Below are 16,055 nucleotides of genomic sequence, written 5' to 3'. Positions count from 1 at the left end.
TCTTCAAAGGTTATACCAGAGTCAACTAGAACCAGGAATTTTGGATTCTCTCTGAGACTTAGTGGGTAGATATCCATCAAATACACAGTGAGCTTAGCTGAACACTTCCACAGATATTTACATGACTCTCTAAAGCATTTAAGGCTTCAATACCAATGGTTATTCAATAATTGGAATATATTTCTATTACTATCAAAAGTTCAGTTCAAGATTCTGTAGGCCATTCCATTGTTCTGGCTCAAATTAGCACTTGTAAAGGATGTATACTCACCCAATTTTTGATCAAACACTGTAAGAAATAAAGATCTATAGCTAAATCTGAAGTGACTTATTTAGAATAAGCGAATGAGAGGGGTGCCTGGGTGGCTTGGTCAGTTAAGTTTCTGGCTCTTGATTATAGCCTGGTTCATGATCTCATGACTGTGAGATCGACCCCCAAGTTGGGCTCCTCACTGGGCATGGAGCCTGCTTAAAATTCTCCCTTTCCCTCTGCTCCTCACCCGCTTACTGTTTCTCTATCTCAAAAAAAAAAAAAAAAAAAAAAAAAGTTATGAGAAAAAGACTCCAGCTAGGTTTTCTTCAAGCTTAAGAAAGGCAATTCTTAAAAAAAAAAAAAAAAAGGCAAACCTTTCATTAATACTGTGAATCCTGTGGTTTTGACATAACCATATCTTTAACAAATGACAAAGGGGTCTCTTTTATATATAACACCATTGTGGTACTTTCTTTTACTAACTGCATTTATCAAGAAAGAATCCCACAGAGACTGTTTTAGCTTTCTACAAGTACTTAATACTGTAATATTTATCCTACTCCAGAGACCCATATACTGAAAGGAATTAACTTTAAAATGATATCTCCCTTGAGGGCTGACAAGGCTTTCGATACAAATACCTTGCAACAAATTTAACTCGAAGTTCTATCTCAATGAAACAGTAATTAAAAATGCAACAGTCCGTAAAAAGTTTATATTGCTTGTGTATCTCAAATCTTCATAAAAATATTTTCAGGCAAAATAAAGGCAACACATCCACTTTTTGGTAATGTTCATCCTATTCCATTATTTAAAACACACATAAAAGCATGATGGACCAAGAAATATAATTCATATATCATGAAAATAGGTGAGTTTGAGAAAGATATGTCCTATTCAGACAAAGCATTAGCAAAAACTGCAAGTTGCTTCATAGCTGATGACAGTGTACATGCCACCAAGAGAGGGTTATATTTAACCAACTCTTGTGTTTATTTTAAGTCATCATAGAACAGCATTTACATATTTTGTCATTTAATTTCTTGTTTAATTTTTGTTTTTATTTTTTAAATGTTTATTTATTTTGAGAGAGAGACAATAAGCCAGGGAGGGGCAGAGAGACAGGGAGAGAAAGAGAATCCAAAGCAGGCTTCACGCTGTCGGTGTAGAGCCCACAGTGGTGCTCAATCTCACCAACTGCGATCATGACCTGAGCTGAAATCAAGACTCAGACACTTAACCAACTGAGCCACCCAGGCGCTGCCAAATACTTTGTTATTTAATTGCAAAATACATCTAGAATCTTGGGATTTGTGTGTGTGCATGTGTGATGTGCTTTCCATATATCAAGTCCATAGTTGATTCTATTTCCATAGTCCCGCTGCCTGGGACTATGATTCAAGTTGCATAATTGCTGGAAGTAAAGGTCCTAAAATGCGAAAGCAAAAAACAAGAACTCAAGGAACCTAAACATACTAAAAAATAGTTTAAAGCAATTTCGATTCAGAGTTTAATGGAGAAGCCATCCAAACTCCATCTACTTTCACTTCAGGAAAGAAGTCCTTCATCACAAAACTCTTTTTAGAACCTCTACCAATCTCTTCTCACTCCACTCATCCCAAGTGCCCTGAACATTTTCAGGGAAAAAAAATGTGGCATTCTTTCCTGGCTGGTGCATTTTTGTTTGTTTGCATACATGCGTGCATATTTCCAAGAACATTCATTATCTCTCCTCTCTTTTCCATAAACTTTCTGGGATACATACAGAACTCTGTATAGATCAGTTCAATTTATCCTGCAAACTGCAGGAAGCCTGGCAGTTGATATGTCCCTGAAATTAGCAACTTAGTGGTGGTTTGGTCTTCAACCCATACAAATTTTAGGGGATAGTCAAATGGTGGTAATATTTAATGAATTATCTTTACGATTAAGTGTTTCTCCAAAATTAAAATGTTTTTAATGTTTATTTTGAGAGGGAGAGAGATCAAGTGAGCAAGTGGGTAGAGGGGCAGAGAGAGAGAAGAGAGAGAATTCGAAGAAGTCTCTGTGCCATCAGCCTAGAGCTCAATGAGAGGCTCGATCTCATGAACCATGAAATCATGACCTGAGCCGAAACCAAGAGTCTGATGCTTACCTGACTGAGCCACCTAGGAGCCCCTCTCAAAAATTTAAAAGCAAGCACAAAACAGTCCCTTGGATTAGCCATCATATACATAAAAAAATTAAAATGAGACAATCTGCTGGCATATTTTAAATGTAATCTTAATGATTTAATCATGTGTTTTCAGTATTTACAAGACGAGTGGATTTGGTATTGACTTCTGAGAGATTCTAGAATCTGGGATGTTGAAGACGGCAAGTATTTAGGGGAAGAGCCAAACATTAAGGAATGAAGGAAGAAAATTATAATAAGCAACTCGAAAATTATAATAAGCAACTCAAAAATTATAGGAGACTAGGGCCATTAAGAAGGAGGAACAATCCTATGTCAGTGTCTCCAGACAGCATCACTATATTGGAGTCTAGTAAGCGATTTCATGCTCATAATGTTGTGTCCATGTAAGTAACAGCTTATGTAATATTTTCTATTTCAGAATCTTATTTTATATTTTAAGACATTTTTCCTTTTAAAATAGCTCAAACTATAAACCACTGTTATTCAAAAGGGTAAGAATTAGTTACCTGTACAAGTCTACTGTTCAAAGTACCCTTATAAGGAATGGAACATTATTGCAACTAGACATATTTAGAACAGGATTTTAGAGTTCCAATTTAAGCCACATTACATGCAAAGTGTGGAGATAAACACAAATACTCAGGTGAGATTCAGAACTACTTTCATGTACCTAACCTCGGTCGGAAGGCACAAAAGATACTCTCAGAATTTCCTTTCTCTGTAATGCCTTTAAATCCAGATGAAAATAAAGCTGAAATCTGGAGGTTCCTGATTATGTGGATTAATTCCATTTATGCCAGAGCATTATTAAGAATTATCAAGAGTATCATTATAGTAAGATCAATATTAAATAACAAGAGTTAAAAGTTCTTTCTCTTCCTCTTTATGCAGTGTAGCTGACTTGCTGAATGAGGGTAGCCAGCATAATCCATTCTTTGGGGGTTATGTCTCTTAAGTAGTGGGTACTCTTTGTTCTGAAGGAGTTTTGGTCATAGGCCTGATGAGTCGCTCCTGGACTGAACCCACTTTGCCATGAACTCAGTCTCAGCAAAGTTAGAGTCCAGTTTGTAAAACGTAAGTGATTACAATTCATCCTTCAGAAGCATTTTATAGAGTACATAAAAACCATTATAGAACCCAAGTGCTAATTAATGGTACCACACAGCATGTGCTTACTCTTCCCTCCTGTATTACCTGATCAGCCACAGCGCGGGCTAACTTGTCCATTCGAGAACCTGCTTCGGCAATTTTCTTGGCAGCATTAATAACATCAGATGTATTTTTCAATGGGCCTTTGCCTCTGAAACAACATATACAACATAATTAGAAATTTACTTTTAACAAATAAACAAACCTACCGTATTGTTTGTCCAGGACTCTGTTGTTGTATTTGATTTTGCTCTGTCCAGATCAGAAGGGTTTCAAATGTTTTCTGGATTCACTTCAGTTTCCACGTTAATAGTCTACTTCCATTCACCTTTAGGGAATATGTTTCCTTGTTTTGATGTGCATGCTCATAGTTTATTCTTTATATTAATTTCTTTGTTTTTAAACAGTGGTTCATTAAAAAAGATGACCACTTTGAAGGTGATAGGAATTTAATATTTAAAAGCTTACCATGTGCCTATGCTATTATACATACCACCTCACTTGGATTCATTACAACGCTAGCAAGCAAGCATCATTAATCCCACTTTAGAGGAGAGGAAAATGGAAGAAATACTATTAACTCAACTAAGCTTTATAAAGGACAAAATGTAAATTCTACATTTAAATCAGAGTCTAGCCAAAGTGAATACACATGCATTGTCTTTCATACCATATCCAGCACTATATTGTATTAATTATATTTTTAAATCTACTTTGACACTCTGAAAAGCAATGGTCTCTCATATGTAACTAGGAACTGATCGGACGGCATTTCAGAAATCTGTTGAGCCCGCCCTCCCATTGGCTTGTATGCTTCCAGTACTGATTTATGAACAAAAAACACAAAAGACTGTGTGACAGTAGATGTCTTTATACTTCCAAACCATCGTCCCATATTTTCACATAACATTTTCAATTTGGTGAACTGTTTAATATTACATGTATTTTAAATATTTATTATAAAAGAAAAGGAAACTATGCTGCACTATAAATCTTTAAACAAAATGGGGCATGTGACTTTTCTTTCTCTTTTCTTGAGAGGTAAATAAAACAATACGTTTATTCTTTTTTTTTTTTTTAGCATTGTTACTTATTCTGCTCTCCTTATGTGCATCTAAAAATCAATGCAATTTTTAAGGCTACAAAATTACATTCCTATAGTTAGAAATGTGGTGAGATGTGGAGAAAAACTACTCAGAAACAACTTATTTAGAACACATAGGGATATATACAGTGGCAATGACTGCCATTGTTATATAATAACATTTTCTAAATAGAAGACTTAAAATGGCTTCAGAAAATATATGTAAATGAAGGATATTTTGTTCATTTTCCCTCCTAATTTCCCTTTTGGTATTTTTTACATTCATAGCTAAAAAAAAAATGCATTGTATTCATGTCAATGCTTAAACACACAGGATGGCAAATTCAAAACTTAAGATATTTTATTTTGCTATGGTAGCTTTAATTTGTCCACAAAGGACAGTGATTTTTTTTTCCAGTTACTACTTAGGTTTTTAACTATGACAAGAGACTTCATATGTGAATTTTATGTAGCATAGACAAGATTTTGTGAAAATCTGGCTCCCATTTTCTAACATTAATTTGTTATTATCTGTAAATAAACTTTTTCTTGTTTTTGCTTTATATTTTTTAAAGAAAGTTTAGATGCAGAATCTGTCAATGTTTAATAATGTCATTATTACACGTTTGTTTTATAACTTCCAGACCTTAGAATCTTCTTGTTTACAGGTTTACTCTGACACAATATCTGTTGTTACTTTTTGCCTTCAATCTTAACCCATAAAAAGAGCTGCATGCTGCTTAACTTTTTCCTCACCAACAATCAGGTATTTGTTTGTTTCAAGAATTTCAAAGGATTTGGAAAAACACTGCCCCATGAACTTTACATAACTTTCAACAGTTGATTAATTATGACAAAATATGCTAAGTTAGTAAGGAATACTTATAGAGAACTACATTTGCCTGAAGCTTAGACTCCCGTCTTATAGCCAAAGAACAATTAGAAGCTTGTCTTTTGTGACACACAGGAAACTACAGTTCAGAGACTAACTAGTATATTGTTACTTAAAACATTTGAGTCTAGAGCCCATTTTGTAGACTCATTTCAAATTCTTAGAGTCCCAAGCTGGTGATACGAATGTATTTCAGTACACTAGGCAGCAAAATAGAACTTTTGAGATCATCAAATATTTCATTTTCTAGTTGAGGAAACTGAAACCCAAGCAGGAAGTCTCAGTGACATGCCCAGGATGATACTGGCAGAGACGGTGATATACAAAAAGAGAATTAGGGTTGGGACCTCTGTGTCCTGAATCACAATTTAGTACTCTTTTTGCTATATATATATTTAATTCTTATAAGAATGCTAAAGTAGTGATCTCAAGGAAAACAAATAACCTTCACTACAGACATGAATTTACAAGAAATAATGAAAACAAGAATTATCTGACTCAAGCATTTACAAAGAAGCAGCAGGAAAAAAAAAACTAATAAAATTACAAGAAGAGATTAATGATTGAGAAAATAATGAAACATGGAAAATAATTCTAAAACAGGGTCCACCCCCCCAAAAAAAAGGAAAACCAGATGTAAAAAAATATACTTAGATTGCTATCAAAACAAAATAAAGGAGATAACAAACATTTAAAAGTAAAAAAAAGGTAACAGTGAAATGACCTTAGAAAACAAAATTAAGAGTATCATAAAACTAAATTTCTCAACACATGTAAATATATTTGAGAACCTGGAGGACATAACTTTCTAGGAAAATATAAGTTACCAATGCTGACAAGAAAGGAGATTTTGAAAAAACTACAGAGTCTGATTTCCTGTTTACAGAAATAAACAAGACTGTTAAAGACAAAGTTAGTCAAAAAATCAGTCAATCCAGATGGTGTCTCAGAGGAAATCACTAACCCTTTAAAAAGAGGATAATCTCAATGTTATTTAAACTCTTCCAGAATACAGGAAGAAAGTCTTCAAAAACAATTTGATTCTGGACCTAGTTCCTCCTGGTCCCAATTGTGTTTCTAAGATTGACCCGGTCTGACCCTGCACCCAGTCTGGTTTTGAGGGTGTGCCCAGCCTTGTTTTGGATTTAGTACTGTTTTCTAAGTCAGACCCTTTCCACCCCAGACCCAGTCCCACTCCGGCTAGTTTCTGGAACCAGTAGGGGGAGGAGGCTGGAGGTAGGGGCAGGTAGGGAGAAGCTCATATAAAGTCTGAAAACGCATAACGCCAAAGATTTGGAGCTATGATCCAAAATCCAGGAATGGCTTATCCACCACCTCCAGAGGCAGCAAGAAAGCAGCAGAGTTCAAGGAAGATGGCAGCATAGGACGATGCTGGACTCACCTCGTCCTGCTGATTGCTTAGATTCCACCCACATCTGCCTGAATAATCCAGAAAACCACTGGAAGACTAGCAGAACAGACTCTATGGAGCCAAGCGTAGACAAGAGGCCCACAGAAGATGGTAGGAATGGTGGAGAGGTGGTGCGCGCTACACAGACTGGCGGGAGGGAGCTGGGGCAGTGGAGAGGCAGCCCACCTGGCAAGGCAGAGCCCCTGAGTCTGACTTGCAGAAGCGAAGGGACCAGACTGAGTGAGTTCTGACAGCCAGCGGGACTTAACATCTGGAATGTTAAAAGTCAACAGCTCTGCTCTCGGAGAGCAGGGAGGGCGAGAGGACACCGGGAGGGAGAGTTTTTGAGCCCCGAAAGGACAGAGCTCAGCTCAGCAGGGAACAAAGGTGCTGGCAAGTGCCATCTCCCTCTCCCATCCCCCAGCCAAAATTCCAAAGGGAACCAGTTCCCCTTACCAAACTTGCTTGCAACGTGCAAATGCCCAATGCTATGCTTCTGTGGATCCATCTGTCCCACGGGCCTGCCTCCCTCCCGGTGCTGCAGGGCCCCTCCCCAAGGGGACCAGTGATGGCAAAACTAGCTAAGCCTGCCCCTCCCACCCCTGTGCACCTTGAGGATCCACCCCGGCTAATATGCCCTTGGCCAGATCCCATTGAAGCAATACCACAAGCCTGGCAGTGTGCAAGCATCCCAGACAGGGGCTACACCACTCCACAGTGAGTCCTGCCCCTGGGAGAGGGGAAGATAAGGTACACACCAGTCTGACTGTGGCCCAGTGGTGATCTGGGGGCAGACATGGAGTCTGACTGTAGCCCCGCCCACCAACACAAGTTTCTCCGGCCAGCACAGGAGAAGTGCCATGCAGTTTGGAGCTACCATAGGGACTACCCAAAATGACGAAATGGAAAAATTCTCTTCAAAAGAAACTCCAGGAAGTAGTGACAGTTAATGAATTGATCAAAACTGATTGAAACAATATAACAGAACAAGAATTTAGAATAATAGTCATAAAATTAATCACTAGGCTTAAAAAAGCATAGAGGAGAGCAGACAATCTATTGCTACAGAGATCAAGGGACTAAAAAATAGTCACGAGGAATTAAAAAATGCTATAAATAGGGTGCAAAATAAAATGGAGGCGGCCATAGCATGGATTGAAGAGGCAGAGGAGAGAATAGGTGAATTAGAAGAAAAAATTATGGAAAAAGAGGAAGCTGAGAAAAAGAGAGATTAAAAAATCCAGGAATATGAAGGGAAAATTAGAGAACTAAGTGATGCAATCAAATGGAACAATATCCGTATCATAGGAATTCCAGAAGAAGAAGAGAGAGAAAAAGGGCTGAAGGTGTACTTGAACAAATCATAGCTGAGAACTTCCCTGATCTGAGGAAGGAAAAAGGCATTGAAATCCAACAGGCACAGAGAACTCCCTTCAGACGTAACTTGAATAGATCTTCTGCACCACATATCATAGTGAAACTGGCAAAATACAAGGATAAAGAGAGAATTCTGAAAGCAGCTAGGGATAAACAGGCCCTAACGTACAAAGGTAGACACAAAAGGGTAGTAGCAGACCTATCTACTGAAACTTGGCAGGCCAGAAAGGATTGGCAGGAAATCTTCAATGTGATGAACAGAAAAAATATGCAGCCAAGAATCCTTTATCCCGCAAGTCTGTCATTCAGAATAGAAGGAGAAATAAAGGTTTTCCCAAACAAACAAAAACTGAAGGAATTCATCACCACTAAACCAGCCCTACAAGAGATCCTAAGGGGGATTCTGTGAGTGAAATGCTGCAAGGACCACAAAGTACCAGAGACATCACTATAAGCATGAAACCTACAGACATCACAATGACTCTAAACCCATATCTTTCAATAACAACACTGACTGTAAATGGACTAAATGTGCCAACCAAAAGACACAGGGTATCCGAATGGATAAAAAAACAAGACCCATATATTTGCTGTCTACAAGAGACTCATTTTAGACCTGAGGACACCTTCAGATTGAGAGTGAGGGAATGGAGAACTATCTATCATGCTACTGGAAGTCAGAAGAAAGCTGGAGTAGCCATACTTATATCAGACAAACTAGACTTTAAATTAAAGGCTATAACAAGAGATGAAGAAAGGCATTATATAATAATTACAGGGTTTATCCATCAGGAAGAGCTAACAATTATAAATATCTATGCGCTGAATACGGGAGCCCCCAAATATATAAAACAATTAATCACAAACATAAGCAACCTTATTGATAAGAATGTGGTAATTGCAGGGGACTTTAATACCCCACTTACAACAATGGATAGATCATCTAGACACAGGATCAATAAAGAAACAAGGGCCCTGAATGATACATTGGATCATTGTCAAGATGGACTTGACAGATATATTTAGAACTCTCCATCCCAAAGCAACAGAATATACTTTCTTCTCGAGTGCACATGGAACATTCTCCAAGATAGGTCACATACTGGGTCACAAAACAGCCCTTCATAAGTATAAAAGAATTGAGATCATACCATGCACACTTTCAGGCTATGAAACTTGAAATCAACCCCAGGAAAAAGTCTGGAAAACTTCCAAAAGCATGGAGGTTAAAGAACACCCTACTAAAGAATGAATGGGTCAACCAGGAAACTAGAGAAGAAATAAAAAAAAAAATATGGAAACAAATGAAAATTAAAATACAACAATCCAAATGCTTTGGTATGCAGCAAAGGCAGTCCTGAGAGGAAAATACATTGCAATCCAGGCCTATCTCAAGAAAAAAGAAAAATCCCAAATACAAAATCTAACAGCACACCTAAAGGAAATAGAAGCAGAACAACAAAGACACCCCAAACCCAGCAGAAGAAGGTAAATAATAAAGATCAGAGCAGAAAGAAACAATATAGAATCTAAAAAAAAACTGTAGAGCAGATCAATGAAAACAAGAGTTGGTTTTTTTGAAAAAATAAACAAAATTGATAAACCTCTAGCCAGGCTTCTCAAAAAGAAAAGGGAGAGGACCCAAATAGATAAAATCATGAATGAAATTGGAATTATTATAACCAATCCCTCATAAATACAAGCAATTATCAGGGAATACTATGAAAAATTATATGCCAACAAACTGGACAACCTGGAAGAAATGGAGAAATTCCTAAGCACCCACACACTTCCAAAACTCAAACAGCAAGAAATAGAAAGCTTGAACAGACCCATAACCAGTGAAGAAATTGAATCAGTTATCAAAAATCTCCCAACAAATAAGAGTCCAGGACCAGATGGCTTCCCTGGGGAATTCTACCAGACATTTAAAGCAGACATAATACCTCTCCTTCTCAAGCTGTTCCAAAAAATAGAAAGGGAAGGAAAACTTCCAGACTCATTCTATGAAGCCAGCCTTACTTTGATTCCTAAACCAGACAGAGACCCAGCAAAAAAAAAAAAAAAGAGAACTATAGGCCAATATCCCTAATGAATATGGATGCAAAAATTCCCTTTCATTTATTCTTTAAGAAGTTCTTCCTTGCTGGAGGTGTTAACACTGTGGTAGTAATCATTTTGCAATATATATGTGTACAAATAAACTCACTGAACACCTTAAATTTACACAGTGTTACAGGTTAATTATAGCTCAATAAAGCTGGAAAGCGAAAGTTCATCCTTATCCCAAGATCATAAATACCGTCTCCCATTTTAGTCTAAAATTTTAAGGTTTTCTTTTCATATTTAGATATTAAATCCACATGCAGTTTCTTTTTGTATAGAAGGAGAGGTAGAAATCACACTGTTCTTTATTTTTTCATACCAGGCCAAATGTCCCTGGACCACTGATTGAAAAGTGATTTTTTCCCTCTATAGTCTTTATTACGCTTAAATTATGTACCCTTTTTATTTTATAATTCTTCAGGAATAAATGCATTAGTTTAAAATGTAAATATAAGCCACACATATGTGATCAGTTAACTTATGACAAAACAGCCAATAATGTCCAATGGGGAAGAGTCTCTTCAACAAATGGTGTTGGGAAACTGGACAGTCATAGGCAAAAGAATGAAACTGGACCATTATTTTATACTACACATAAAAAACAACTCAAAATGGATCAAAGACTTAAAACTGAGACCTAAAACCATTAAAACTCTGAGAGAAAACATGGTAATAAGCAACTTGACACTGGTCTTGAAGATTTTTTGGATTTGACAGCAAAAGCAAAAATGAGCAAGTGGGATGAGCTCAAGCTAAAAAGCTTCTGCACAGTAAAGGAAACTGTCAACAAAATGAAAAGGCAACCTACTGAGTGAGAGAAAATATTTGCAAATAATATCTCTAATAAAGGGTTATATCCAACATACACAAAAAACTCATAGAACTCAGTAGCAAAAAGGGCAAATAATCCAGTTTTTTAAATGAGCAATGTATCTGAATAGACATTTTCCAGAGAAGATACACACATGGCCAAAGGGAGCCTGAAAACTGCTCAACATCACTCATCATCAGGGAAGTGCAAATCAAAACCACAATGAGAAATCAGCTTACACCTGTTAGAATGGCTACTGTCAAAAAGACAAGAAACGACAAGTCTTGGCGAGGATGAAGAGAAAAGGGAACTTTCATGTACTGTTGGTCAGAATGTAAACTGGTGTAGCCTTTATGGATAACAGTATGGAGGCTCCTTGAAAAATTGAAAGCGTGATCCAGCAATTCTTCTTATGGGTATTTATCCAAAGAAACTGAAATCAATGACTCAAAGAGATACATGCACCTTCATGTTCACTGCATCATTATTTACAATAGCCAAGATATGAAATTTTTTTTTTTATTTAAAAAAAATTTTTTCTTTTTGAACGTTTATTTATTTTTGGGACAGAGAGAGACAGAGCATGAACGGGGGAGGGGCAGAGAGAGAGGTAGACACAGAATCGGAAACAGGCTCCAGGCTCTGAGCCATCAGCCCAGAGCCCGACGCGGGGCTCGAACTCACGGACCGCGAGATCGTGACCTGGCTGAAGTCGGACGCTTAACCGACTGCGCCACCCAGGCGCCCCGCCAAGATATGAAAATTTAATGTCATCGAGAGAAGAATGGATAAAGTGATTATATTTATAAAGGAATGTGATTCATCCCTACAGGAACGAAATCTTGCCATTTGTGACAACATGGTTGGACTTTGAGGGTATTATGCTAAATAAAAGAAGTCAGACAGAGAAAGACAAATATCATAGAAGCTCACTTATATGAGTAATCTGAAACAAAGCAAAGCAAAACCCAAACAAACGAACAAAACCAATCAACTAAACAAACAGAAATATTCAGATTCAAGGATACAGAGAGCAATTTGGTGGTTACCAGAGGCCAGGGGTTAAGGGGGTGGTGGAAGGTAAGAGACAGGCAGGCAGGCACTGAAATGGAAGAAAGAGGCACATCTGGGTGGCTCAGTCCATTAAGTGTCTGACTTCAGCTCAGGTCATAATCTCACAGTTTGTGAGTTCAAGCCCCTCATCAGGCTCTGTGCTGTGCTGCCAGTTCAGAACTGAGAGCCCGGAGCCTGCTTCAGATTCTGTGTCTCCCAATTTCTCTGCCCCACCCCCACTCAGTCTGTCTCTCTCTCTTTCTCAGATATAAATAAGACATTTAGAAATTAAAAAAAAGAGAGAGAGAGAAGGAAATTAAAAAGTACAAACTCCCAGCTGTAAAATAAGTAAGTCATGGGGATATAATAATAATAATATGTAATTGTATATTTGAAAGTTACTCAGAGAGTAAATCTTGAAAGTTTTCATCTAAAGAAAAAAAATTGTAACTATGTATGGTGATGGATGTTAACTAGACTGGTCATTTTACAATATATATGGATATCAAATTTAAAACCGTAAATATAGACAGAAAGCATTATAATTACCCAGAAAAATAACATAAGAAAACTCTCAACTACTAAATAGAAGAGTCTAGATATTCATAAATACTTTAGGTACTAAAGTGAAGCTAAAGCCGTATTCATTATTATTGCTTCATGAAAATGAATTAAGAACTGAATTAAGAATTAATCTGAACCCAGAAGTAAACCCTCATACATATGGCTAAAAGATTATCAACATGGGTGTCATAAGACCATTTAATGGGAAAAGGACAGTGTCTTCAACCAATAGTGTTTACACAACTTGATATCCACCTACAAACAAACAAACAAACAACCCTGATGTGGGACCCTTATCTTATACCATATAAAAAATTAACTCAAAACTGATCAAAGACCTTAATGTAAGTGCTAAACTATAAAATAATATAAGAAAACATGGAAACTTCCTGACATTGGATTTGGAAACTGTTTGTTACATATAATACCAAGAACACATGTAATAAAAAAATAGGTAAATTTGACTACAACAAAATTTTATTTTTTTTCAACGTTTATTTATTTTTGGGACAGAGAGAGACAGAGCATGAACGGGGGAGGGGCAGAGAAAGAGGGAGACACAGAATCGGAAACAGGCTCCAGGCTCTGAGCCATCAGCCCAGAGCCCGACGCGGGGCTCGAACTCACGGACCGCGAGATCGTGACCTGGCTCAAGTCGGACGCCTAACCGACTGCACCACCCAGGCGCCCCTACAACAAAATTTTAAAAACTTTTGGGGCGCCGCGTCGGGCTCTGGGCTGATGGCTCAGAGCCTGGAGCCTGTTTCCGATTCTGTGTCTCCCTCTTTCTCTGCCCCTCCCCCATTCATGCTCTGTCTCTCTCTGTCCCAAAAATAAATAAACGTTGAAAAAAAAAAAAACTTTTGTTTGTAAAAGAACACAACAGAGTAAAAAGAAAACCTGGAGGATCATAGAAAATATTTACAAATTATATATCTAACAAGGAGTCAATATTTGTAACATATAAAAACTCTTATAATTCAACACCAAAATAAACCAACCTGATTAAAAAAAATAGGCAAAGGCTTTGAATATATATTCCTCTAAAAAATACATATATACAATGGGTAGTCAGCACATGAATAATTCACTAGTTATTAGGGAATGCAAATCAAAACAAGTGAGATACCATCTCACACTCATTAAGATGGCTATTATAAAAACAAACAACAAAATAAAGGCAGAAAATAGTGTTGGCAAGAATGTAGAGAAGTTAGAACCTTTGTGCACTGTTAATGGGAATGTAAATGAGGCAGCTGCTATAGAAAACAAGACATTGGTTCCTCAAAAAACTAAACATTAAATATCATATTATCCAGCAATTCTACTCCTTAGTCTATACCTCAAAGAACTGAAAACAGGGTCTCAAGAAGGCAGCTGGACACCCACGTTTATAGCTTTATCCCCAGTAGCCAGAAGGCAGAATCAATCAATGTCCAACATGAACGAATGGATAAAAAAAAATATGATATATACATAAAATATAATATTGTTTAGTCTTAAACAGGAATGAAAGTCTTATACAAGCTACAACATGGATGAAACTTGAGAACATTATGCTCAGTGAAATAAGCCAGTCATCAAAAGACAAATGCTGTATGTTTCTAGTTATCTGAGATACTTAGAGTAGTCAAAATCATAGAGACAGGAAAGAGAATGGTGGTTGCCAGAGGCAGGGGAGAGAGAGGGATGAGGAGCTTGTGTTCAGTGGTACAGAGTTTCTGTTGCGGAAAAAAAAAAAATTCTAGAGATTGATGGTGGTGATGGTTATACAACAAGATAAATGTATTTAATGCCACAGAACTGTACATTTAAAAATTATTAAAATGGTGAATTTTATTGCATGCATTTTTAACACAGTAAAAACCAATCAAATAGCCACATGTGGCTAGTGGCTGCTGTATTTGACAGCACAGGTCTAAGTTAACCATAGTCATCTGAATAATGTGAAGTGGATACAGAAAAAAGAAAGAAATAGCCACCAGAAAAAAATAATAAAAAAGCAGGCCCCAAAAAGATACAAAATTTGTCTTCCTATCAGTGAAAAGAAATGTTGACCAAGGAACTGGCCCCATCGTGTGTATAGCATCTAGTCTCAAAACGAGGAAGTGGTCACTCAAAAAAAATAAAAATAAAAAGAGAGAGAGCAAGAGAGAGAATGTCATGGAAAACTATTATTACTACATCACTTGTATCTACATTTACCAATGAATTCACATTTATTTCATGAAAAGGTAATAGGTGTTAATATGACAAATCAATGTGCAAGTACATTTTGAGTTAATGTACTCAGTACCCAGAATTCTTAAATTCTTAGTTATTACACACCAAAAGGTTTATTTGCTATAGCTTTCTCAATACCTCTAACTTGTCAATGTACTGTAACTCTCCAATAATGATATAAAGTATATAGTACTGTATTTTCAAATGTATTGCATCACAGAAGCTTCTTTCAAGAACCAGAGCTCAAAAAAACATGCTTGGAAAATCTATCTTCATCAACCAGCTGATGCAGTATGACATGAAAACAGCATAGTAGAAAAGCTGAATGAATCTGGGGAATAATGAGGAATCAGTGAGACTGCAGGAGCATGACTTGAACTCTTCAAGGAAATCACATGTATCTCATTGCTTTGAAGTTAAAGTAAAAATATGTACAAAACTGAGAAATAAGTCTAAGGGTCAGTAAAGACAGGCCTTGAGTTCTTGTCCAAGATCATGTTGCAGGAAAAACCTTGAATTCACCTCCTCCATGGTGTCTGGGTGCCCTCACTGGCCTATTACCTCAGAGGGCTTTGGGCCCTTAGCTCACACCAGCCCAAGCTGTCTCACCAAAGTAGCCCTAGAGTGATGCATACTAAGACACCATTGGGCAGTGTGCACTCTTCACCCAAGTGACACAGGTGCAAAGCAGCCTGGAACACTCAGGCTTGCACCACTTCGGCTCCAGATATTTGTCAGGATACCCCAGGCACAGTCTACTTTAGGTGGCTGTCCCACCAGTGGACTCGCCTACAAAGATCATCCTGGGAACCCCTGGCCCATGCCCACCTCAGCTCCAGCTGCTTAATCAGGAGACTCCCTGGACTGAGCACCCCAAGATACCCCAGCTGCACCGCTTCAACTTCAGCTGTCCTACTTGGATGTCCTCTGCATAGAAAGCCCCAGGAACTCCCAGA

General features: G+C 37.5%; 1 protein-coding gene across 5 annotated transcripts in view; it reads right to left on the bottom strand.

Annotated features, from left to right (window-relative positions):
- The window catches only part of CTNNA2 (catenin alpha 2), a 1,108,364-nt gene that overhangs the window by 43,319 nt on the left and 1,048,990 nt on the right, over nt 1-16,055 (bottom strand). For all 5 annotated transcript variants that reach the window (XM_045446647.1, XM_045446648.1, XM_045446649.1 and 2 more), the window contains exon 16: nt 3,624-3,729. In XM_045446647.1, the coding sequence (XP_045302603.1) occupies nt 3,624-3,729 (106 nt within the window). The remainder of the gene's footprint in view (nt 1-3,623; nt 3,730-16,055) is intronic.

Source organism: Leopardus geoffroyi, chromosome A3 (genome assembly GCF_018350155.1).
Source record: "Leopardus geoffroyi isolate Oge1 chromosome A3, O.geoffroyi_Oge1_pat1.0, whole genome shotgun sequence".
NCBI classification, from domain to species: domain Eukaryota; kingdom Metazoa; phylum Chordata; class Mammalia; order Carnivora; family Felidae; genus Leopardus; species Leopardus geoffroyi.
This window is presented reverse-complemented; position numbering and strand designations above follow the sequence as displayed.